The 24,388-nt window shown below is 42.7% G+C and overlaps 2 protein-coding genes across 2 annotated transcripts in view; one reads left to right on the forward strand and one right to left on the reverse strand.

The window, feature by feature from the left end:
• The first annotated feature begins 1,377 nt into the window (after nt 1-1,377).
• On the forward strand, nt 1,378-15,118 carry LOC117465852 (clavesin-1-like). Its single transcript, XM_034108905.2, has 8 exons — nt 1,378-1,624; nt 2,722-3,281; nt 3,734-3,904; nt 4,034-4,152; nt 4,716-4,890; nt 13,817-13,927; nt 14,492-14,709; nt 14,817-15,118. The coding sequence occupies exons 2-8, from the start codon at nt 3,183-3,185 to the stop codon at nt 14,893-14,895; spliced, it is 972 nt and encodes a 323-aa protein (XP_033964796.1). The 5' UTR covers nt 1,378-1,624; nt 2,722-3,182; the 3' UTR covers nt 14,896-15,118.
• A 34-nt stretch (nt 15,119-15,152) lies between these two features.
• Nucleotides 15,153-24,388, reverse strand: part of LOC117466063 (aspartyl/asparaginyl beta-hydroxylase-like) — a 24,827-nt gene continuing 15,591 nt past the window's right edge. The window contains exons 5-15 of the mRNA XM_071206964.1: nt 22,592-22,677; nt 22,374-22,460; nt 21,738-21,888; nt 21,358-21,494; nt 21,163-21,261; nt 20,923-21,012; nt 20,160-20,297; nt 19,725-19,860; nt 19,520-19,611; nt 18,341-18,474; nt 15,153-17,824 (exon numbers count right to left, since the gene is read on the reverse strand). Coding sequence (XP_071063065.1) covers nt 17,674-17,824; nt 18,341-18,474; nt 19,520-19,611; nt 19,725-19,860; nt 20,160-20,297; nt 20,923-21,012; nt 21,163-21,261; nt 21,358-21,494; nt 21,738-21,888; nt 22,374-22,460; nt 22,592-22,677 — 1,301 coding nt within the window. The 3' untranslated portion in view covers nt 15,153-17,673. The remainder of the gene's footprint in view (nt 17,825-18,340; nt 18,475-19,519; nt 19,612-19,724; nt 19,861-20,159; nt 20,298-20,922; nt 21,013-21,162; nt 21,262-21,357; nt 21,495-21,737; nt 21,889-22,373; nt 22,461-22,591; nt 22,678-24,388) is intronic.

Below are 24,388 nucleotides of genomic sequence, written 5' to 3' on the forward strand. Positions count from 1 at the left end.
CACTAGGCCGGAAGTCCACCGCCCGCCTTCACAACATAATACATAAAATAAAAACAACAAAGCAACAAAAAGGCCGGTTGTCATGTGTTATAAAAATGTGATTTGAAATATCATGAAAAAAATCAATAACGTAAATTAAGAGTATGTGATATAAAGACATAGTATTCGGTGAAATGTAGCAATATAATATAACATAACATATGGAAACACATGATTGAATGGAATGGTATGTCAAATATAAAACTATGAGTATAGCATGTCATATTATAGAAGATTATAGTGTATTACGATCTTAAAGTGATAAATACAACATAATATACAACATTTCCTTTGGACATTTACATTCTTACAGGGATCAATACATCTTATTAGTGAGAATAATTATTAATACAGAATGATTTCTAATGTTTTAATGTACAATTCATATCCTTATCCATGTATTATAAAATAAAGTCGGTAACATCGATTAAGTAAGCATATACTTATAATAGTTATATAATAAATGTGTACAATTTGAATCAAAATAGTGTTTAATTAAAATAATAATATTGTTTGGCAGATTTTTCCCATGCATGTCAATTTGCGCATACACCTGTGCTCGCACCAGCTGCTTCGTACGCGCAATCAATCTACAATCTGTCTAGGGTTCCTCATGAACGCGCGTGGCCGTCAGCCGCTGTCATGCAGGCAGGTAGGTCAAACCAGACAGGAAACGAGAAGAGGGTGGCTTCAAAATAAAAGCCTCGAATTTGTTGCCATTTGTTGTTTGGATTTTTTTATTTGTATGCAATTTTGTCCTGGTAAATGTTAATGTATGTCGTTTGTTTCTTTAGTGCCTATACATATATATATATATATAATCTGCTTACTATATTCCTTTTTTGTATTCAGCAATTTAGGTTTGTTGTTGTTGTATGAAAGTATTTGACTGATGTTTTGGTCCAAAGCAATCTATTAAGTAAGAGAAAGAGAAAAACAAGCACTAAAAAAGTAAATAATCATAATTAGTAAAACAAAAAATGCTATAAGAAATATGAAATAAATAAATAAAGTAATGTAAAATATATCTTGATTTAAAACGCTGTACGGTATTTGTTATACAAATATTGGCATAAGTAAATTGTAAAGAATATGTGCAAGTCAAAATATACGCTATAATAAATACATTTTATAATATAAATCAAATGTACTTCATAAACAATGAATACATGAAATAACTCCTTCAAACTAGACCCTTAAAATACGTGTCAGGTCTTTATTTAAGATGTATGATGAGAACAGTAAATGTATGTGGTAGGTTTAATCTGTGAACTAATTTTCTTTTGAAAGTGCTGACCGGAAGTCTTGCTCTTTATTTTGAAAAGCTTGACGGTTCGGGAGCATCCTGACGTCTTCTCGGAGCACAAAGTAAAAACGCATCTCATCAGAGAGATGCTGGTACAAAGCCTGCACGGATTATACAAGGACGGTCTTTAAACACATCTGACGCCTTCAGGGAATCTTTTATATTAATTGTATTATTTTCAATTTTTGACGGCAATCTGTTATTTTGTCCGCGGGATGCCGATGGCCACCAGCAGCATCAGCACCGGAGGGCCGTGGATTCAACCAGCACACCTAGCAGGTCGCTCCTCTCTCACTGATGTATTGCTGTTAAATATATAATTAAAATACAACAAACTGCATGCAGAAGAGCTTAAATGGCTCACTCCTGGGGGATTTTCTTATTTTGGATCCTTTAGACTAGAGGACATTTAGCGAGGATACACGCGCACCTTCATATCATGAGGGTGACTTTTATCATTACATTGACTGGCGAAATGAATATACAATTATTCACATTAAATTCAAACATCTACCTTCAATATAATGTGCAATAAGAGCCACATCCGGGCATTTCAGTGTTTTATGTTTGATCTCAAGGATGGAAATGTAAAACAGAGCCCTGTGGGACCTTCAAGTATCTCAGTTTTTTTCATTATCTGTCTCTGTGGACAGATTGGACGACATCTGACACAATTAATGTGCAGGCAGATGGGGATGAGTTGGGGGGGGGGGGCAGAAAGAGCAGGGAGGGGGGGTCATCTGAGATAAAGATAACATGTATTGATCCCTATGAGAAACAGCAGCAGCAGTGCAAGAACAGATGATATTTATAAATATAATGAAATAAAGTCTATATAAAGAGCATGTACCATTTTAAAAGTAAAGTAAAAATACAGCATAATTTACTATGTTATTTTGTTACAAAGTGTATTGTATGGAGTACTAAAGCTGCCCTTATAGTAAAATAAAATAAGAAAGAAACATTTATTAAATTATTAAATATACATGGATATAATAAATACACCTGAATGTATGTCAAACTGTTCTTTTAAATGATAAAAAAGGCATTCATTTTTTACAATGTCAGCTTTTAGCTCTATATATATATATATATAGAGGACAAAAAGTAAGAAAAGTAAATGCAATAAAACAATAGTCTGCATTGGGCCCTAAGAAATGTTTTCTAGAATCTTCCTGACATTTTTAGGAACAATTAATTAATTAATTTAGCATGATTATCCTCAACAGATGTAATGAATGCTTATATTCTGAAAATCATCATCCCGGTTTTTAAATTCCCAAACTCTAGAATAAACTACAAATAAACCCCTGAAGAAATTGACTAATTTAAGATCGGTGTAATATTTATACTATACTGTCTCCTCTCACCTGCAGGCTGAGACGTTGCTCCCTTGCCTGACCTTTGACCCCTGCAGAAAAACGACAGGCTAATCACCATGATGCAGCAGAGAGCTGACTTATAAGAAACCTGAAATACAAGCAGAAAGATGACAGAGAGCCGGAGGAGGAGGGAGCTGAAAGACACTAAACGGGAGGAAAAGTAGGACAAAATAAAAAAGGATGTGAATGTCGCACCGACACTGACCTGTTTCTTCATCAAACCACCTGCAACAAGCTTCAACAAAAACCAAAACACTTCTTCCTGCAGAAATGTGAGAGGAAGACAGCGGCGTGATTGTTTCTTACCGACAAAATCTGTAAATGTGGAGTTTAAAATCAGAGACAGCGATTAAGATTGTGTTACAACGACAACCAAATCAACAAGATTGTACAACAAACTGTCCGGAGAATTGTCGGAATAAAATTGTAATTTGTGCGGAGACTTAACCCTCACGATGACGCACCTCCACGCCGGCCTGAGCCCAGAGACCACAGAGAAAGCTCGTTTGGAGCTGAATGAAAACCCAGACACTCTGCATCAGGACATCCAGCAGGTACTTCAAATATTATGTTGGTCTTAATTAACGATATGTCCAGCTCAAACAGGGAGACCAACATACATTGTTAAAAATACTGAAAAAACCCATTATATCGTTTTTATGTTGCTGTTTTTTTCATGGAGGACTAAAGCTTCGATTATAATGAATACATGTTAGCAATTGGGGTTTTTATTACTGCATTTCCTTCTTTATTATTTTATTTATCAGTATGGCAGCTTCAGCCCTCCATATAGTCCAAGTAAAAAAGTATTTTAGTAGTGCAAATTCCTCATTTAATTATATTACAAAAAGCAATTGACATGCTGTAAAGCTTCAGGATCTAATTTGAGCTAAATATGTCCAAATATATTGGTTAATATTTAGTTTAGATTATGATGAATTATTTACTTTTAAAACCTCTTACTGCTCATCCTTATTTTCCTCCTGTGAATGCGTTTCTTCTCGAGGTGCGGGACATGATCGTGACGCGGCCGGACATCGGTTTCCTGCGGACGGACGACGACTTCATCCTACGCTTCCTGCGAGCGAGGAAGTTCAACCAGACGGAAACCTTCCGGCTGCTGGCCCAATACTTTCAGTTCAGACAGCAGAACCTCGACATGTTCCAGAGCTTCAAGGTACCACTTTTCTCTGGGTCTTACCTTTAGATATCTGGTTTCAAACCCTGGAAGTATAAGAAATCCTACTCAACACTGTATTTGAGAGTTCATTTGCAAAAACAGAAGTCCAATCCTGTTTCCTGTCAGGTGGACGACCCCGGGATAAAGCGCGCTCTGATGGACGGCTTCCCAGGTGTGCTGGAGACTCCGGACCAACACGGCCGCAAAATCCTTATCCTGTTTGCCTCGAACTGGGACCAGAGCAGGTAACACACACACACACACACACACACACACACACACACACACACACACACACACACACACACACACACACACACACACACACACACACACACACACACACACACACACACACACACACACACACACACACACACACACACACACACACACACACACACACACACACACACACACACACACACACACACACACACACACACACACACACACACACACACACACACACACACACACACACACATTGATCGAAACACATTGAGCCTAATGAGTCGTTTCTGTAGCGCTCTGTTTAACTAATGACGAGCTGCTTAATATCCTCACCTTAACCTTCCTTCTCAACTTTGTTTCCTTATTCCTGCTCCTTCTCCTCTTCATCCACTTCCCCCCCCACTTCTTCTATCTTCCTTATTGCCCTCCTCCACTTCCGCCTTTCCTTTTCCTCTCTTTCTTTCTCCTCCACTCTTTCATCTTCCTTTTTTCTCGACCTCATTCTTCTCTCCTTTCACGTGCTCTCCCCCCTCTATTTCCTCTTCTTCCTCCCCCCTCCACCCCCCCTCCTCAGGAACTCCTTCACAGATATCCTGCGTGCGATCCTCCTCTCCTTGGAGGTGCTGATAGAGAATCCTGAGCTTCAGATTAATGGATTCATCCTGATAATCGACTGGAGCAACTTCTCCTTCAAACAGGCGTCCAAACTGACGCCCAACATCCTGAAGCTGGCCATCGAGGGGCTGCAGGTACACACACACACACACACACACACACACACACACACACACACACACACACACACACACACACACACACACACACACACACACACACACACACACACACACACACACACACACACACACACACACACACACACACACACACACACACACACACACACACACACACACACACACACACACACACACACACACACACACACACACACACACACACACACACACACACACACACACACACACCTCCTAGTCACCTCTGCTGTTTGTTTTCACCCCTAGTTTCCTATTGTAAGAGGCAGGGTAGTGGGAGGCACCTACATTCCCAACAGGTGGCTCCACCCTCTTCCAATTAGCAGTATTGGGAGCAGGTGTGGAGACCTCACACCTGGGTTGCGTTCCAATAGTCCATTTAGCTTAGGAACCTTCCTAACCAAGTGAAATGACCCGGAAGTCCCTCAGTGGCAGCCATGTTAAGTGCCGTTCCAATTCTCCAAATGAAAGGAAAGGAGGTTTCAAACTTTCTTTATAACCTCCTTTAGCTTAGGAACCACTGGACCTCCCTTGACAAAAGGAGAGGAGAAAATGCTGCCCCACAATGCATTGCAGCCGCAGCATTTGCCGTCACTCAACAGTCGGCCGTTCACGGAAACAACCGATTATGACCGAGAAATTATATCATGAACGTTACGGAGACTTCAACCTCCAGACGGGGAAGATAGACGAACTAACATCTCTGTTAACCGCCTTTGCTTTCTCACTGTCTCCGTCCCCACCAACTCATAAAGCTGGCAATGTCCTTGATCTCATATTCTCAAGGAACTGCACTACTTCTAACCTCTCTGTAAACCCGCTCCACACATCTGATCACTTCTTCATTTCATTCTCTCTACCCCTTTCCAAACATAATAAACTAATCTCTTCTCATCCTGCACCTGTCCACCGTAACCTCCGTTCCCTCTCCCCCTCTACCTTTGCCTCAACGGTGCTCTCAGCCCTCCCTTCCTCTGACTCGTTCCAACTCCTGCCTCCAAACTCTGCTGCAGAAACTCTCCTCTCTACTCTCTCATCCTCTCTGGACTCTCTCTGTCCTCTCACATCTCGGCAGGCTCGTCAGTCCCCTCCTGCTCCCTGGCTAAATGATGCACTGCGTGCTAATAGAACCGTCCTTCGGGCAGCAGAGCGGAAACGGTGGAAATCCAAACGCCGCGACGACCTCCTAACCTATCAGGCTCTCCTCTTTCTCTGCTTCGATCTCTCAGGCAAAAAGCACTTTCTTTCAAGATAAGATCCAATCTTCCTATTCCAATCCTAAAAAACTATTTTCCATCTTCTCCACCCTCTTGGACCCTCCCAAAGCCCCTCGCCCCTCCTCACTTCTGTCAAGCGACTTTGTTAACCACTTTGAAAAAAAGGTTGATGATCACAATCGCTCTTCTTTTTCTGACTCACCTTTACTCACCGCTGGGTCACCAGACCCTCCTTCCACCCGCACACTAACCTCCTTTTCCCCTCTCGCCAAGTGAGGTTCTTACCCTCATTACCTCTGCCCGCCCTACCACCTGTCCTCTGGACCCTATCCCTTCAAACCTCCTTCAGACTATCGCTCCTGATATTCTCCTGGTTTCTCACCCATTTCATCAACACTTCTCTAACTTCTGGTCACTTTCCAAACAGTCTTAAGGAGGCAAGAGTAAACCCTCTCCTAAAGAAACCCTCTCTCAACCCGTCTGATGTTATAAACTACAGGCCTGTCTCTCTACTCCCGTTCCTGTCTAAAACACTTGAACGCGCTGTCTTTAAACAACTCTCCTGTTATCTCCATCAGAACAACCTTCTGGATCCGCACCAGTCTGGTTTCAAGGCAGGTCACTCCACAGAAACTGCTATCATTGCTGTCACTGAGGAACTGCACACTGACAAAGCAGCATCCCTCTCCTCTGTCATCATCCTTTTGGACCTGTCTGCTGCATTCGACACGGTGAACCATCAGATCCTCCTTCGCACTCTCCAAGAACTTGGAGTTTCAGGCTCTGCACTTTCCCTCCTCACCTCATACCTCAAAGACCGTACCTACAGGATAACTTGGAGAGGGTCCGAGTCCGACCCTTGTCAATTAACTACAGGGGTCCCTCAGGGCTCTGTTCTTGGTCCCCTCCTCTTCTCCCTGTACACAAACTCGCTCGGATCTGTCATTAGCCCGCATGGTTTTTCATACCACTGCTACGCTGACGACACCCAATTAATTCTGTCCTTTCCCCGCTCAGAGACCCAGGTCGTCGCACGCATCTCTGCTTGTCTAGCTGACATCTCTCAGTGGATGTCCGCTCATCACCTCAAGCTCAACCTTGACAAGACTGAACTGCTTTTCCTTCCGGGAAAAGATTTTCCCACTCTTAACCTAACAATCAACATCGGCACCTCTGTTGTCTCCCCGACCCAGACTGCAAGGAATCTAGGTGTGATCCTGGATAACAACCTGTCCTTCACTGCAAACATCGCTGCGACAACCCGTTGCTGCAGATACACGCTTTACAACATCAGGAAGATATGTCCCCAGCTGACCCAGAAAGCGACGCAGCTTCTGGTCCAGGCTCTCGTCACCTCACGCCTAGACTACTGCAACTCCCTCCTGGCTGGTCTACCTGCATGTGCCATCCGACCTCTGCAGCTCATCCAGAATGCAGCGGCTCGTCTGGTCTTCAACCTTCCTAAATTTTCCAATTTTCCAATTTTCAAGACACTGGTACTTGCATACCATGCTGCGAATGGATCTGGCCCTTCCTACATCCAGGACATGGTTAAACTGTACACCCCAGCGCGTGCACTACGCTCTGCATCAGCCAAACGACTCGCTGCACCCTCGCTGCGAGGGGGACCCAAGTTCCCATCAGCAAAAACACGTGGGTTTGCTATCCTGGCTCCAAAATGGTGGAATGAGCTCCCCATTGACATCAGGACAGCAGAAAGCTTACACACCTTCCGGCGCAGACTGAAAACTCATCTCTTTCGACTCCACCTCGAGCGATAGAATTACTAACAAAGAACTGCTAACAGAGCACTTATATACTAATAAAGGACTGGCTTATCTATAGCCAGTTGAGTAGCACTTGAAATGCTTGGCTCTATGAAACCTGATGTACTTATATGATTCTGTTTTCTTCAAGGTTGTGTCTTCCTGGTCGAATGTACTTATTGTAAGTCGCTTTGGATAAAAGCGTCAGCTAAATGCAATGTAATGTAATGTAAATGTAATGTTACGGTGCTTATTAAGCATTTTAAAACGTATGTGGTAAGTTGCCAAAGTGCTTTGTTCTGAACGTTCATCAGTATTATAATCAAAGAGAGAAATATGAACGTTAGTTTTTACTATAATTATCAAATAAAGTCAACATTTCACTGAGCTTTGTGGGGTTTGTTCAACTTTTAAAAGATGTTTGAATGGTGATATACACAGTGATGTTAAGGAATAATGTTAAGGATGTTAAGGACTAACGTTTATAATAAATACATTTGTATTGATTTTAAGATCTTTTCATAGTTCATACAATCATACGTATTGGGATCATTTGTATTAATGTGGACCGGAGGGAGAGGGTGACGAGCATAAGTTTCACTTTCCTTTTTTATTTCAATTCCAACTTTGGTCATGAAGAATATGTTTCTCTGTTGTCCACGTTCATAAAGCATAAAGCAACAGCCTCAGAGCACGGTGCAGAGTCTCTAGATGAGTTTACAGTAGACCCTCGTTCTTATTATACATCCATGTTGTAGTCCACTATAGAAAACTGTAGTTTCCATAGTTTCCCCACAGCAGCAGACGCACATTCATGACGTCCGCTGGCGCATCATAAACACGTCGGATAGTGAAAGTGCATTCGGATTCTCTAAAGTACCGCAGTCTCTTCTCCTAAGTTCTTTTGAATTCTCCTATCCACTATCCCTTAACCCCGTGACGTTTCACTCAGAGGTCAAGGAATAGGAGATGGGGTTAGAATTTATGAGCTGATTTTTGGATTATCGGAACGCAACCCTGGTGCTAATCACTCCCTCAAGGGAGACAAAGCACACAGAAGCCTCATCCCAATACCCCTCCTCGACTCCTCCTTTCCCTTACTCGCGTCCCTTCCTTACATCTTAGCTCCGCCTCCGTAAAATGCGAGCGAGGGACACGAGGAGGTGACGCGAGGACAGAGGAGTCCTCAGGTATTAATTGGGATGTCCTCGTTCACTCAAACGTCACTCTTAAACGACGTCTGTTAATGATGACATGTGCACAGATGTATCCCCTCTCATCGGGCTTAACTGAATAACCCCTTAGAACCGGCCTATTTCTGGTTAAATATTTATTTAAATGAATGAATCTTTCTCTTGTTAGTCAAGGAATTCAATGATGGTTGGTCCTGCTTTTGTGTTCAATTTTGGTGTAAAATGTAGCCTACATTTAAATAAAAATATAATTAGAGTAATGTGAAAGCCTTTTAGAAATGAATTGCACATAATAATTCCCACGAAGCTGTGAGCACTTATACATGTATGTGACGCTTTTCCACTCATCTTCCAGTTGTCGGTTTTCCTCTGTTGAAATGGACCAGCTGTGAAGGTGGGGGCGGGGCTTTTATACGAGAGTAGTGGAAAACACTTCCGCGTAGTCTGCTCGCGTGTATCCTCCCTTTCGTCTCCTCCCGCACCCCTCCTCCCTCACCCCTCATCGACTCCTCCATGTGCATTTCAGCTATTGGGACGTCCTTCAACATGGTGTGTCTTGATCGATTTCCGGGTCAAGTCCCGGAGGAGGGGAAGAGAGGAGTCGAGGAGGGGTATTGGGATGAGGCTACTGTTGCTCAGTTGTGTGTGGCACATGGAGGCTCCCAGTGTAAGGAAACGTTTTTTGTAAGCTGGTAAGTCGGGTAGCGGCCCGGCTACGTTAGCCTTTGTTTAATGGAAGGTATTTTTGGAGTTTGATAGCAATAAAGCCTTTTTTGGATTTGAACACTGCCTCTGTCGTGATTGCTGCTCTACCACTTTCCTCTTTATCTGCCCAGGCCTGTTACACTGGTGGAGAATGCGGTGGTGTTGCAGTCAAAAAGTTGCACAAAAAAAAAAGAAAGTTTTTTGCATTTTTAAGATGGAGGATGTACTAAGAGAGTTGGTGCGCATTTCTACTGAGCAGCAGACTCTGCAACGGGAGATGATATAGGAGCAGTGGAAACAGAATGCGCTTCTCCATGTGGAGGTCCAAAAATGCCTAATAGCAGCCTCTTCTATCCAGAGGGGAGCAACCGTGCAGCCTAACCCAGGTCGATTCATCCCCAAAATGACAGAGTGATGAGATAGAGGCCTACTTAACAGCCTTTGAGCGCACAGCTGAAAGAGAGGGCTGGCCAAGGGACTCCTGGGCTGATCTGGTTGGACCGTTCCTCCTGGGCCCGGCACAGCAAGCTTACTTCGACCTGCCTCCTGACCAAGCAAAGGATTACGTCATCTTGAAGAGGGAAATCCTGGCGAGGTATGGCTACAGCTTAGCAACAAGAGCCCAGCGGTTCCATGACTGGAAATACAAGCCAGAGTTGTCAGCCAGGGCCCAGATGTATGACCTAGCCCGGGTAACCAGAGCCTGGCTGACATGCAACCCTGAAAAGTTAAGTGTTTTAGAGAGGATAATGATGGACAAATACATTCGGTCTCTGCCCTATGAGATCAAGAAAATGACAAGCCAGCAGAGTCCAGCCAGTCTGGATGAGTTGGTTAACCTAGTGGAGAGCCACGTGGCCACAGCGGACCTGCTTAAGTCCACACGAACAGACACCGAGTGGGGCCGGAAAGTCAGTGGGGAAGCATCAAGGACTAGACAGGCACGAGAACCGCCACAGGAACCAGAAGAGGTAAGGCAACGACAGTCCTACCTGCCAGAGGGCCAACCTCGTTGCTACCAGTGTGGGGAGCCAGGCCACATTTCCTGGGACTGCCCAGGGAAGGATGAGCTAATACCGACCGCCCACTCATCTGGTGCAAGACCCTGCCACCTTCTTGACTCTTGCTGGGTACAGGAAAGCTCCCTGGCTCAAATGATACCTGTCAAAGTAAATGGAAAAGATGCAGAGGCGCTAGTGGACTCAGGTGTGGTGTCCCTCATTCAACCCCACCTCCTCGACCATTGGCCATCCGAAGAGACTGTGCCCGTGTCCATGGGGACACTAAATTATACCCCACATGCTTCATCCACCTTACCACGGTTAAAGGTAGCTGAAAGTGGGGGTGGTTCCTTCCCTACCAGTCCCAGTCTTGGTGGGGCGAGACTGCCCACTATACAAGCGCCTGCGGCACCAGAAGGAGGTGAGTCCCAAAAAGCCCAAGCGTGCCAAAGGAAAACGAGGGAAAGGACAAATTGCCACCCAGGGCACTTCTCCTCAGCAGTCCCCCAAAGTTGTGTGTGCTGTGCCGGAGGAGCAGAGAGGCAACCAATCTTCCAGTGCAGATGAGGCAAATGATAACCCTTTTGTTGCTTTCCCTGGAGACCTAAGCACAGGTGATGAGGAGGGTGAAGTCTCATTGCTTCCAAGTTTGAAGGGCCAGTTCGGGACTGCCCAGATGGAAGACCCCATTCTGTTGCATGCACGCAGCAATGTTACGGAAATAGAGGGAAAACCAGTTCCAGGAGTAGACAATGAGGTGGCCGAAGTTGAATACGGTCCAGGGCTATCCAAAGCTCAGTTACAGCAAACCAAGGAACTGGTTCAGCAGAGTTTGGATGTGTTTAGGGCGGTGGTGGCGAAGTCCATAGGGACTTGGCTTGGCAACTGGAAGGTCACCAGTTCAAGTCCCGGAAAGACCAAGTGCTACCGAGGTATCCCTGAGCAAGGCACCGTTCCCTACACTGCTCCCCGGGCGCCGTACATAATGGCAGCACACTGCTCCTAACACTATGATGGGTCAAACGCAGAGGAACCGTTTCGTTACATAGTACCTGTACTACGTAATGACAATAAGTTGAATCTTCTAATCTTCTTCTTCTAATGTGTTCTCACTACAACCTGGACACACAACGATGGTCAACATCAAATCCACACAGAGCCGGGCCAAAAGGTAAAGATGCGGCCCTACCAGGTGCCGTAGGCAAGACGGGCGGCCATTGAGCAAGAAGTGCAGAAAATGCTGGCTATGGGGGTGATTGAAGAATCTCACAGTGAGTGGACCAGCCCTGTCATTCTGGTTACTAAGCCAGACAAAACCAACAGGTTCTGTAATGATTTCAGAAAATGTAATGAAATCTCCAAGTTTGATGCGTATCCTATGCCCAGGATAGATGAGCTCATTGATCGGCTTGGGGAAGCCAGGTATATCAGCACTCTGGACTTGACGAAAGGGTATTGCAGGTCCCACTTGAAGCAGCCTCAAGAGAGAAGAGGGCCTTCGCCACCCCCACAGGGCTGTATCAGTATACTGTGCTTCCCTTCGGGCTTCATGGAGCACCAGCCACATTCCAGAGACTGATGGACAAGGTCCTGAGGCCACATCGTGAGTATGCAGCTGCCTATTTAGATGACGTTGTTATCCACAGTGACTCATGGGATAGACATCTCATAAGGCTTGCAGCAGTGTTGGAATCTCTCCGCAGGGCGGGCTTGACAGCCAATCCAAGAAAATGCAAGCTTGGACTGGAGGAAGCTGAATACCTGGGCTTCACCATTGGGCGCGGCAACATTAGACCACAAAAAAGGAAGGTTCACGGCCATCAACAAAGAAACAGGTGAAAACATTCTTGGGTCTGACGTCCTACTATTGCCGTTTCATCCCAAACTTCTCCACAGTAGCCTCTCCCCTTACAGACCTGACCAGAGACTCACAGCCGCTAATGGTCAAGTGGACAGGAGATGCTGAACATGCCTTTGAGGGACTGAAGAGGGCTCTCTGTGCACGCACGGCCGGTGTTGGTGACCCCAGACTTCAGCTGGGGGATGATTGTGCAGACGGATGCATCAGAGGTAGGCATAGGAGCAGTACTATCCCAGGAGGTTCACAGTGAGGAACATCCCGTCATGTATATCAGCCGGAAGCTGAACACAAGGGAACAAGGGTATGCTACTGTGGAGAAAGAAGGCCTAGCAATAAAATGGGCACTTGAGCGCCTCCGGTATTACCTCTTGGGACGTCACTTCACTCTGGTAACTGATCATGCCCCACTGATCTGGATGGCAAATAAAAAAGACACAAACGCTAAAGTAGGAAGGTGGTTTGTCTCACTACAGGAGTTTAACTTTTCTATCGTACACGGAGCCAAGCATGGGAATGCAGATGCCCTGTCCCGTAGAGATGCCCTGTGGACCAAGGTCGCCTCTCCTAGGCCAGAACTAAAGGGGGGGGGGGGGGGGGCTGAGAGGCAGGGGGGGGGGGGGGGGGCTGAGAGGCAGGGGGGGGGGGGGGGAGTTGCTCAGTTGTGTTTGGCACATGGAGGGAGCAGGAGGCTCCCAGTGAAAGGAAACGTTTTTTGTAAGTTGGTAAGTGGCCCGGCTACGTTAGCCTTTGTTTAATGAAAGGTATTTTTGGAGTTTGATAGCAATAAAGCCTTTTTTGGATTTGAACACTGCCTCTGTCGTGATTGCTGCACTACCACTTTCCTCTTTATCTGCCCAGGCCTGTTACACTATCATGTTTCCTCTTGTTCCGTCTCCTCTTTGTTTCCTCTGGTCTTTTCTTATTTTTGATGTCCCTTCTCCTTTCTTGTGTCCTTTCTCCTTCTTTTTCATCTCCTCATCTCGACTTCCTCCTCTTCTTGGTTCCTTTCGTCTTATCTCCTCTTCTTGTCTCTCCCTCTTTCTTTTCTGTTTTTCGTTCCTCTCCTTGTCTCTTCTCCTTGTGTCCTCTCCTCTCATGTTTCTTTCCTGGTGTCTTGCTATCCTCGTCTCCTCACCTCCTTGTCTCCTCTCCTCAGGACAGTTTTCCGGCCCGTTTTGGAGGGATCCACTTTGTGAATCAGCCGTGGTATATTCACGCCATGTACACCATCATCAAGCCTTTCCTCAAGGACAAGACCAGGAAAAGGGTAAAAAGAAAACAAGTGTTTTGTGTCCCGTATCCAAGTCTTATTCTCTTTCTTCTGCTATTTCTTTTTCATCTCGTCTCTCCAATTGTCTTCCACTTCCTCGATTTCATTTTCACCCTTTTCTCCTCCTCTTCTTTGTTATTTAATTAACAGATTTTCGTCTTTTATCTCCTTCGATTATAACACCCTCCTCCCTTGTATTTATTTCTCCTAATTTCCTCTTATCTCCTTGCTTGCTATCCTTGTCCCTTCTGCTTGTTTCCTGTCCTCTATATGCTTGCTTTCCTTGTTCCCACGCTCCCTTTTCTTGTCTTCTCCTCATTTCCTTTACTTGTCTCCTCTCTCCTGATCTCTGTCTATTCTCTCTTCTCCTGTACTGGCTTCCTCCCTTTCACTCTTCTTGTTTCCTCTCCTGTCTACTTAGCTCCTCTCGTTGCTTCCCATCCTCACCTTATTTCCTATCCTTATATCCTCTCCTCTACAAGCTTGTTTCCACTCCTTGATTTCCTCTCTTCTCCTGATCTCCTGTCCTCCCTCACCATGCGTCCTACCCTCTCTCCTCAGATCTTCCTCCACGGGAACAACCTGAACTCGCTGCACGTCCTCCTGCAGCCGGAGTGTCTCCCCTCAGAGTTTGGGGGGACTCTCCCTCCCTACGACATGGGGATCTGGGCGAGGACGCTGCTGGGACCCGACTACAGCGACGAGACGGAGTACACACTGACCTACGACGCTCTGCATGTGAGGGAGAGCTGCGGGGGAGATAAGGAGCTGATGAAGAGGTGAGGGGGGGGGGGGGAAGACAGGTACACAGAGAAGAGGTAAGGGGGAGACAAAGATCCTCCTCCTCCTATCTGAGTATCAGATTCATTTCTTCTCTGGGTTTCAGGTCTCAGTCGGTGGTGGAGCCAGGAACTCTCCGTCAAACGGACAGAGAGACCAGCACGCCGCTCCTCGCCCTGGACTAAACACACACACACTGGAGCCGTCACACACACTAGAGCCGTCACACACACCGCCCCGCACACACATCATGTACAGACTGCAACAGACACCCACTTTCAGAAACACTGCTGTGTATCAAGCTGGTGGCGTCCTTTAGCAACATGAACTCTGACACACACACACACACACACACACACACACACACACACACACACACACACACACACACACACACACACACACACACACACACACACACACACACACACACACACACACACACACACACACACACACACACACACACACACACACACACACACACACACACACACACACACACACACAGTCTGTCTCTGAGCCGCATAATGCCTCACAGCTGAGCCTCTCTGCAAACAGCAGCATCTGTCAACAACAACAAACACACACTCTGAAGTCTATGTTTGTGTGTCGCCTTCAGCTTCAAGTTTTAATTTAGTAATTCTGTCAGAAACAAGGGGGAATGTATGAGGAACATTTCATCTGTTTCTGAGGCTGAAACTCTATTTAAACCTCAGAGGAAATCGCTGACAAAATATAAAATCATATCCATAAAAATTAAGAAACATTCAAAGCGGGTTCCACCAAAAGAAATACATGTTTTAATTCAGAAGTTAAGACAATGCTTGTTGGTGAAACTCAGCCTTAAATGTTTGGAAGAGCATTTATCTGTTGCTTTCCGATCTTAAATCTACAGTTCAGGTAACTGACAGGGTGGCTCTAACTTCGTTATCTACTTGCTGGAGTATTTCCTCAAAATATTAATCAAATACTTTGTATTTTTCTGACATTTATGTCCCGATAATCTGAAGGAGAAAGACATTCATTAAAACCAGGAGGACGAATAAGAAACCTCACTTTGGTAGAATAATTTCACCTTTTTTCTTTCTTGTAAAAACCACAAAATCACAGGCACTTTGCACACGTTTTTCTAAATGAAAGCACTGCACATGTTGCCACCAATTGCTAAACACTAACGGAATCACATGCATGAAAACTTCAAAACAAATATTGTACCAGAGTGAAATATTTCTTTCAGATAAAGTATTGTGCTGTGAAGAAACCATAGGATGCCAAATCATCACCTTTACCCTCGACTGAAGTGTAGGGAAAGATTGTTTTTATTGAATCTAACTTATTAATATTATGAAGATTGTACATTATTGTTATAAGTATTATCACACTGCAAAAAGACTGACACTCTTGGCCTGTTTTGTCCTGAGATATTTTAAGTATAATTATCATCCTGCGCTGTAAAACGTTTCATGTACTTCTGAGGAAAGAAAGGTTAAGTAGCAGGTTGATAATTTCACCAAATATCTTGGAGTATTTGTAAATTATAGAGGCCAGTGTGTCATGATTTTTTGCAGTTTGACTCATCAGGGCTACACTGATCTCCACTCGACTGTAATGTAATGTATTTCCTTTCAATGAATGTATAGAAGTAAACATTTACACCAACAGGAATGTGCTGTGATTCATTTAGGCATGGGGCTCTTATTTTTTAAGGGAACATTCAAAAGCAACACGTGTCATGAAAATCCAAAGAAACACACACTTTTGTTTAGTGGTTTTTATATAAATATAAATCATCTTTGACAACATCTTGTGTTTTCTGTGCAAACGGGATGAAAAAGCGAAACTGAAAACTTGAATTTACTGAAAGAAAATGCACTGTGGCCGAAATTAAGGCTTTTTTCATAAAATGCAAAAGAAACGTTATCTTAAATGGGTGTGAGACATTTTAAAGTGAAATGAAAATATTATTTTTATATTATACAATATAATCTAAATCTTTTTTCCGTGGCAAGATATTCTGATGGTTTATTAGTGACACCAAAATATGTAGCCTGTGTAATATTCTGAGAAAGAAACTTTGGGATTTAAGTAGTTCATTTATAGAATTTTTGGGGATATTCCAAGAGTGGTCAATTCATGAAATAACTCGCAAAGTAACAAAAGAAAACATGAATATTTCCCAAGATTATAGTGGTTGGTTTACAAAAATGCCGTGAGAAGGAGTCCCTTATTCTCAGAAAATTGAGCATTATTTTCATGCAAATGTAACATAATTCTCTACTAAATGTTATACTTTTTAATCTCAGATAATATACAAAAAGTATTTCCTGTGAGCCTTTGAGTTTTTTTTCTTGTTAACTGCCAGTGCTTTGTGCGTAATTTCAGATAAAAAAAAAAGAAAGTTCATTTTTAATTGTAGAAGACAAAATTATTTTCTAGCAGGTTTATACATTTTTTCCGTGATTCACTAATTTAATGTAAAGGAGCTATCCTCTCATTAATGTAACACTTACATATTGGAATGACTCTTATATTCTGTTGTATGAAACACCAGAGAACTGTGTTTGTTTCCTGACTAAGAAACATGTCTATGTTTGTGAAAGAAAATGGCTCCGCAGATGACGTCCATTTCCCCCCACAGAAATATTCCAGATCCAGTAAGAAGACTTTAAATCCATCACATGAATAACCCGATCCAAACAGGGTTACTCTGGGCTGAAAGACGTACCGTATTATGTGTTTTTTTTGTGAAAGGTTGTAAAGTCAGTAGTTACTTTTCAACTCCACCCTTCAGTCTGATGCTTCAGTCCTTCCTCAGACTATTTTAGTAGTTTATCCACACAAAAAAAAGTTTCAAAAACGTCTGCATTCCGTCGTGATTCTCCTCAAAGTTTGTATCAGTTTATGCACAGGAGGAGAAGAATCTGATGAGTGTGTGAAACTCTCACCAGGGGTGTGTGTGTTTAAATGGGGCTGAGGGTCTGCCGCTGGTGCGCCGTCAGCTCGGGGTGCCACACGTCCACGATGAAGATCAGCCGGTAGCTGTCGGCGTCCTGCCAGACCTCGTGCTCGAAGGAGTCGTCAAAGATCAGGACTTTGCCCTCCTCCCACTCCCTGAAGCACAGGAAGAAGAAACCAGAAGTTAGTGAGGTTAAAACGATCCGTAACATCGATTTGTTTGTTTCTCAAACAAAAATCTGTACAGGGAGATCATTTATTTTCAGAGAATATTAAAAAAATGTTCTTGTAGCAGATATACTATTTTAATATCAGAGACTTTGGAGTTTTTCTTCAAGTTAATTGTTATTTTTTTCTTGTTAAATTAGAAATATAATCTGAGAGAATACCAGATTTATTTTCTTGTAAATTTGTGTTTTGATAATGAGAGATGAGAAGTTACAGATGTTTTGATAAATGATAAGGGAATCGCCCTTAGGAAGTGACGTCTTCCTCCTTTCTCAAATATTAACCTAAAGCACCTCGCCTTAATGAGATGCAGTTTATTTCAATATTTTTACACACATGCTTTCTTTCTTTTGAATTACATTTTATGGAGATGAGGGGAAACAGGGAAGAAGGTGATGGAGGAGGAAGTAAATAACGATGATGCGTGATGAAGAGGAGCAGTACCTGGTGATGTCGGTGCAGCGGATCCTGCAGCCCTGTTTGGGGATGACGAGGCCGAGGTGCATCCTCAGTCTGCAGTTAGTGGGGCCGGTGTGGGGCCACACATGAGTCCCTGGCTGCATCACAGAGAACTTAATCTGCACACACAGAGACCACACACACACACACACACACACACACACACACACACACACACACACACACACACACACACACACACACACACACACACACACACACACACACACACACACACACACACACACACACACACACACACACACACACACACACACACACACACACACACACACACACACACACACACACACACACACACACACACACACACACACACACACACACACACACACACACACACACACACACACACACACACACACACACACACACACACACACACACACACACACACACACACACACACACACACACACACACACACACACACACAGGAAGATTAGAACACACCATCAGATACCGGTAATTCCTTATTTACACTTAAAATTGATAAATGCACTTCTGTTTTAGTGTATTTTTACATGATAATTTAAAAATGTAAATTAAGTGTCTTTGAGTAATATGAAAAGTGTTTTTTTTAATTAATATGTATTATTATTTCTATTATTAACAGATAATAATATATTATTATTTTATATAATACATAAAAAAACATTTAAAAATTAGCAAATATATTTAAAAGTACAATTAAATAAACAAGTAAAGAGGAATAAATGAAAAAGGTATATACAAGGAGAATCAAATAAAACAGTTGTGTTGATATGTTTCCTCGTTTAAAGGTTAAAAACATAGATTTCATTTTAAATCCAAACACTTTGGGATATTTTTAGCAATTTAATCCTTAAGATCAGCACATGGCGCACTCAACAGCATCCGACCACAAACAATATTGACCCAAATATAAGAGATCTCTTTTAAATAAAAAAAGGCAGATGTTTTTCTGACACAGTCCTTTTTTTTGTAGTAATGATATAACCTGGAATGTTATTATCATTAGTCCCATGTGCCTGCGTTCTGTGAGTGTGAGTGAGTGAGTGAGTGAGTGAGTGAGTGAGTGAGTGAGTGAGTGAGTGAGTGAGTGAGTGAGTGAGTGAGTGAGTGAGTGAGTGAGTGAGTGTGTGTGTGTGTGTGTGTGTGTACCTGTCCTCTCTTGCAGCCTGTTGCCTCTGAGTATCTCTCCAGCAGTGCGCAGGTCTTCGGGACCCCCTGACAGGCGGCACCTGCTTTTTTCCCTAAAACACACAACAATACATTCAACCCTCATTATTGCTGCACGTTACATTGATATTATCATTATCATTTATTATAATTTTTATTCTTTTTCTCTGTATATTTATATGAGTACCTTGCTGCCAAAGTGTGTTCTGTCCCCACTCTCCTTTCTCTCTCAGGTTCTCCTCCTCCGGGACGAATGAGCCGGTGTTCTGGTCAATCACGGCCAGAGCCTCATCCCTGATCGTCCTCCAGTTCCTCTCCAGCGTCTACACACACACACACACACACACACACACACACACACACACACACACACACACACACACACACACACACACACACACACACACACACACACACACACACACACACACACACACACACACACACACACACACACACACACACACACACACACACCACACACACACACACACACACACACACACACACACACACACACACACACACACACACACACACACACACACACACACACACACACACGGTTTCAAACACTTTTACTGAATAAAACCAGTGTTTTAACACTTTAAACCAACCTTACCTTCACCAGGTTGGTGTATCCCGTCTCCTTAGGGGTCCACCAGGGCTGAGCCTTCAGACCTGCCACGTTGTACAGAGATCTCTGCCACACCGACGCAAAGTGACCACGCTTATGACCCAGCTCGTACCAGTGATAGGCCTGCAGGAAAAAATAAATGATCTTCACTAAGAATAAGATTTGATGTGAGACTTTAGCAAGTTGATATGATAGTGATAGACCTGCAGAGACAGACAGAAACACAGACAGAAGCATATTGTAATAAAGCAAAACATAAGTTGGTGTTGGACCTTACGTTTTTTTAAAACATTTTTAGTAACTCGGAATAAAAGTAAGGGAAAAAATACTTAAGTTAAGATGTATTATAAATGAGTTATTTAATGCATACATTTATTTGTAATATTGTTTTAGGTACACTTAATAGTTTTTCCAGTCATAATTAATTTTAAACATTGGCAGCTTTAGTCCTCCATGTGTATTTTAGTTTATAAAACAACCAGTCACTACAAATTAAGGTAAGTAAGAACAAAGACTTTTTAAGAATTGTTTTTATGCCTGATCTGCGTAACTACAATTATTTTGAGATTTTACCATGCAATGTCAAAAGGCATTTTAATAAGCATTTTTACGACTTTTTAAAGATAAGACCTTCTTAAAATTGATTTAATTCAATACAATGCCCTTTAAGGACTTATTAAAGATCTACATCACTCAAAAGGTTTGTTTGGATTTATCTGACAGGTGTGTGTGGATCAATGTTACTCACAGAGTCGTCTCCGACTCTCTGCAGGGCATCACCCAGATGGAAATAAAAACGTCCGTCATCTGTTCCCGGTTCCCCCGACTCCAAACCCTCCTGCAGGGACAGAGGAGGCAGGAAGGAATGTTATTTATGATTTTCTCATGCAAAACCAGTTCAGGTAAACGTGATCAACAATTGTCCTCACAATTTCACATGGACATGTACATATACAATTTGTGTGTGTGTGTGTGTGTGTTTGTTTACCTTCAGGTATGGTATACTCTCTGGGATCTTGTTCTCTGACTTCAGGATGAATCCAAAGTGAACTTTAGCGAAGCCATTACTGGGTTGCAGCACCAGAACCTGAGTAAAAAGACAACCAATCAGAGATGGAAAAAATACTTTTACACACTTCTAAAACAAGTAGGGGCAGGTGTGTATAACAGCACACAAACACACCTCGTCAAACACCTTCCTGGCGCCCTTGTTGTCTCCTAACAAAAGGTGAGCGACGCCCAGCTCGTTCTTCAGATCGATATCTTCTGGAAAGATCTCCACCAATTTCTCAAGAGTCGCCAGAGAGCCACGTATCCGACCTGACAGACACAGGAAATAATGTAAATGAATGAACATAATGAGAGACAATATAAGAGTTAAAATAGGTAAATAAAATTAGAGGACAAAGTTTAAAAGCAAAACATAAAAGGGAGTGAATATATTAGGGGACACAAGAAAATAATTGGAAATAATCTAAAGACAGTGGACACAAGTTCCATGTGTGAAAGAGGTTTTTAGTAGCAGTAGTATAATATAGATAGTAGTAGTATAATGAGTATTACCGAGGAACTGCTGCCTCTCAGCGCGTCTCTTGAGAGCAGCCCTCAGGAGGTCAGAGGTCACGTCGGGCAGCTCTGCAGCCTCTCTGTACGTGTTGATGGCTTTCTGCAGCAGGTCATTACTGCGCTGCTTCTCTGCAAGGTAGTCCTCAGCCTGCAGAAACACATCAGTTTAACGCAGCGTCAGTACACAATGGTGTTAGAATGTGCAAGTATTTTATGATTTGTATTTAAACAAGAATGCTTTTTCATTTAAGTTGCTTTTATCCGCCATACTTCAAGTTTACGACACCTCAAAGCATCTCATTTAAGAGATTTGACCAACCTGGCAGTCAACATTTGTTATTCTTTGTGTCCTCCTTAAGTTATAAGAAATACGATTATAATGAGCATTTCAGGCAATACAGTAATAGAGCGAAAAAAACTATAATTCTGTAATTTATTATATTTCCCATGAGATTATACGAAAATAAAACGAGAATTTGGTAATATTTGAATAACATTTTTTTTGTTTTGTTCTGTCTTGTCATAGACATGGACAAAAGGCACTGCTAAATATATTTTGTTTTAATACACATTTACCGTGCAGTACAAGCTCCCTGTATTGCAGTATTGTGCATCAGTATTGCAGTACTGTACCTGAGCCTTGCCGTAGCGGGAGCGGGGGCTCTGAGGATGCTTCTGCACCAGAGCCTCAAACGCTTTCAGCGCCTCATCCAGTTTCCCCTTATGGAAACAGAAAAAATAAATGTAATAAAAAAATAAATGCATCAATTATAAACTTTATTATGCTTGAATTTAGCACACATTTTTTACGTTGATTGATTTGTAGGTGAGAATCTGTGTCAGGTCTGTACCTTCTTCCGAAGTTTTTCTGCAGCGTCGATTTCTGCTTTAATGGTTTTATCAAACTTATTAAATAACTTTGGTTTCTTCTTTGCTAGATGTGAGAGTATGGAAGAACAAACAATAAAAGAAAAAAGAGCATCAGTGGAATCAAATGCAAGGCATAACTTTGCATTGTTCATGTGTTTGATTAAAATCAGTTTTTACCTTTTTCTTTGAGCTTCTCCTCGGCCTGTTTCTCTGTTGGTTCTTAAAAACAGCGAAAGAGACACTTTAACATTTAATGCCCACCATGTTCAGGAATTTTCACAGTATACGATTATTATTTTTACTGCAGTGAAGGATCTGAATACTTAGTACAACACTGAGTATAAAGTAGTTTATAAACTTTGATAATTCTGGATAGTGAAGCTGTCATCCTACTACTGACCACTAGATGGTGGCTTTCTACTGCTCCTGTCTGAGTGTCTGAGTGTCTGAGTGTGTGTGTGTGTGTGTGTGTGTGTGTGTGTGTGTGTGTGTGTGTGTGTGTGTGTGTGTGTGTGTGTGTGTGTGTGTGTGTGTGTGTGTGTGTGTGTGTGTGTGTGTGTGTGTGTGTGTGTGTGTGTGTGTGTGTGTGTGTGTGTGTGTTTACCCTCCGCCTCTGTCTTCTTTGGTGTTTCTTTCTGTGGTTCTGGTTCTGCTAGTGGCTCAGCCTGGATCTCTGTGTCCACAGCTGAATCTAACCGGAAATAAACAATCAAGTTTATAAATTCAGAATCATTTTCTCTAAACTAAATTCTTCTATAGCAGTGGTTCCCAACCTGCGCCAAAGATCGCAGGGGGGGCGCCAGGCCTCAGATGATTTGAGGCCAAATATCATATTTAGATTTTTTTTTTTTTTTTTTAATTATTTAATTATTATTTTTTTACATATAATTGTAAAGCAATACATGATTGTCACTAAAAGCCTTGTCTCTATTACAATAAAACATAACAAATTATTGATTAATTAATTTGAATACAAATTCAAGTTAGTAGCTATTATAGGCATAAAAAGACAGAAATGTATAATTGTTTCTTTAATAGAAATGTTTCTTCTGCCCGTAAAGTGTCCAAACCGGGCTTGTCTGGATAAATGAATTTTTAAAACATGTCATTGTCCATGCCGGTTTCAGTTGGATTATTTGTCACAGTTGCTCCGATCAGATCGGTCTCCTCCATTTTGTAGATTATTTACGATTTTTGAATCCACATAAACACATCGGCAAAATCCGGTTTACTTTGAGCATGTGTTTTAAACAGTTTAATCCCTTTGTGGAATGTTTCCGCCGTCCTTTAATTTCTTCATACAGCGGGAATCCAAATGAATTAATCCTGAGTCCAATAACCATCAAAGTCACTCCAATAGTGCTCCTTAATTACGCTTTCATCCTCCTTTAACAAAATACTTCACATTCATCCAGTTTCTGACTGTAGTTGTAGCATTTTTGAGGCTTTTAAACTTTAATAACCGCTATTGCGCCCCCCCCCCCCCCCCCCCCTTGTGTGAGTGGCAACTTCCAACAGGAGTCATTTGGGGGGGCTCTTGGGGAAAAAGGTTGGGGACCACTGCTCTATAGTGACTCATTACAGTAGTGTGTTGCAGAGAGGCAGCGTTTTCTATATTTCCTTTCTGCATGTTAAAGGAAACAATGACCCATATTTGAGACTTTATCTTTAAACAACATACCTGCTTCCTGGGTGAATTTGGAGCTTGTCAAGTCCTGTCCAAGCTCTGCAACAGAACATATAGAAAAAAGAAAATAATATGAATCATTATGACATAA

Source organism: Pseudochaenichthys georgianus, chromosome 20 (genome assembly GCF_902827115.2).
Source record: "Pseudochaenichthys georgianus chromosome 20, fPseGeo1.2, whole genome shotgun sequence".
NCBI classification, from domain to species: Eukaryota; Metazoa; Chordata; class Actinopteri; order Perciformes; family Channichthyidae; genus Pseudochaenichthys; species Pseudochaenichthys georgianus.

What these genes read in the sequence shown, in the direction of transcription:
- LOC117465852 (XM_034108905.2), top strand. Translation starts at nt 3,183, where the DNA reads ATGACGCACCTCCACGCCGGCCTGAGCCCAGAGACCACAGAGAAAGCT. An exon ending in ACATGTTCCAGAGCTTCAAG is followed by an intron (nt 3,905 to 4,033) that starts GTACCACTTTTC and finishes GTTTCCTGTCAG; the next exon opens with GTGGACGACCCCGGGATAAA. An exon ending in TCGAACTGGGACCAGAGCAG is followed by an intron (nt 4,153 to 4,715) that starts GTAACACACACA and finishes CCCCCTCCTCAG; the next exon opens with GAACTCCTTCACAGATATCC.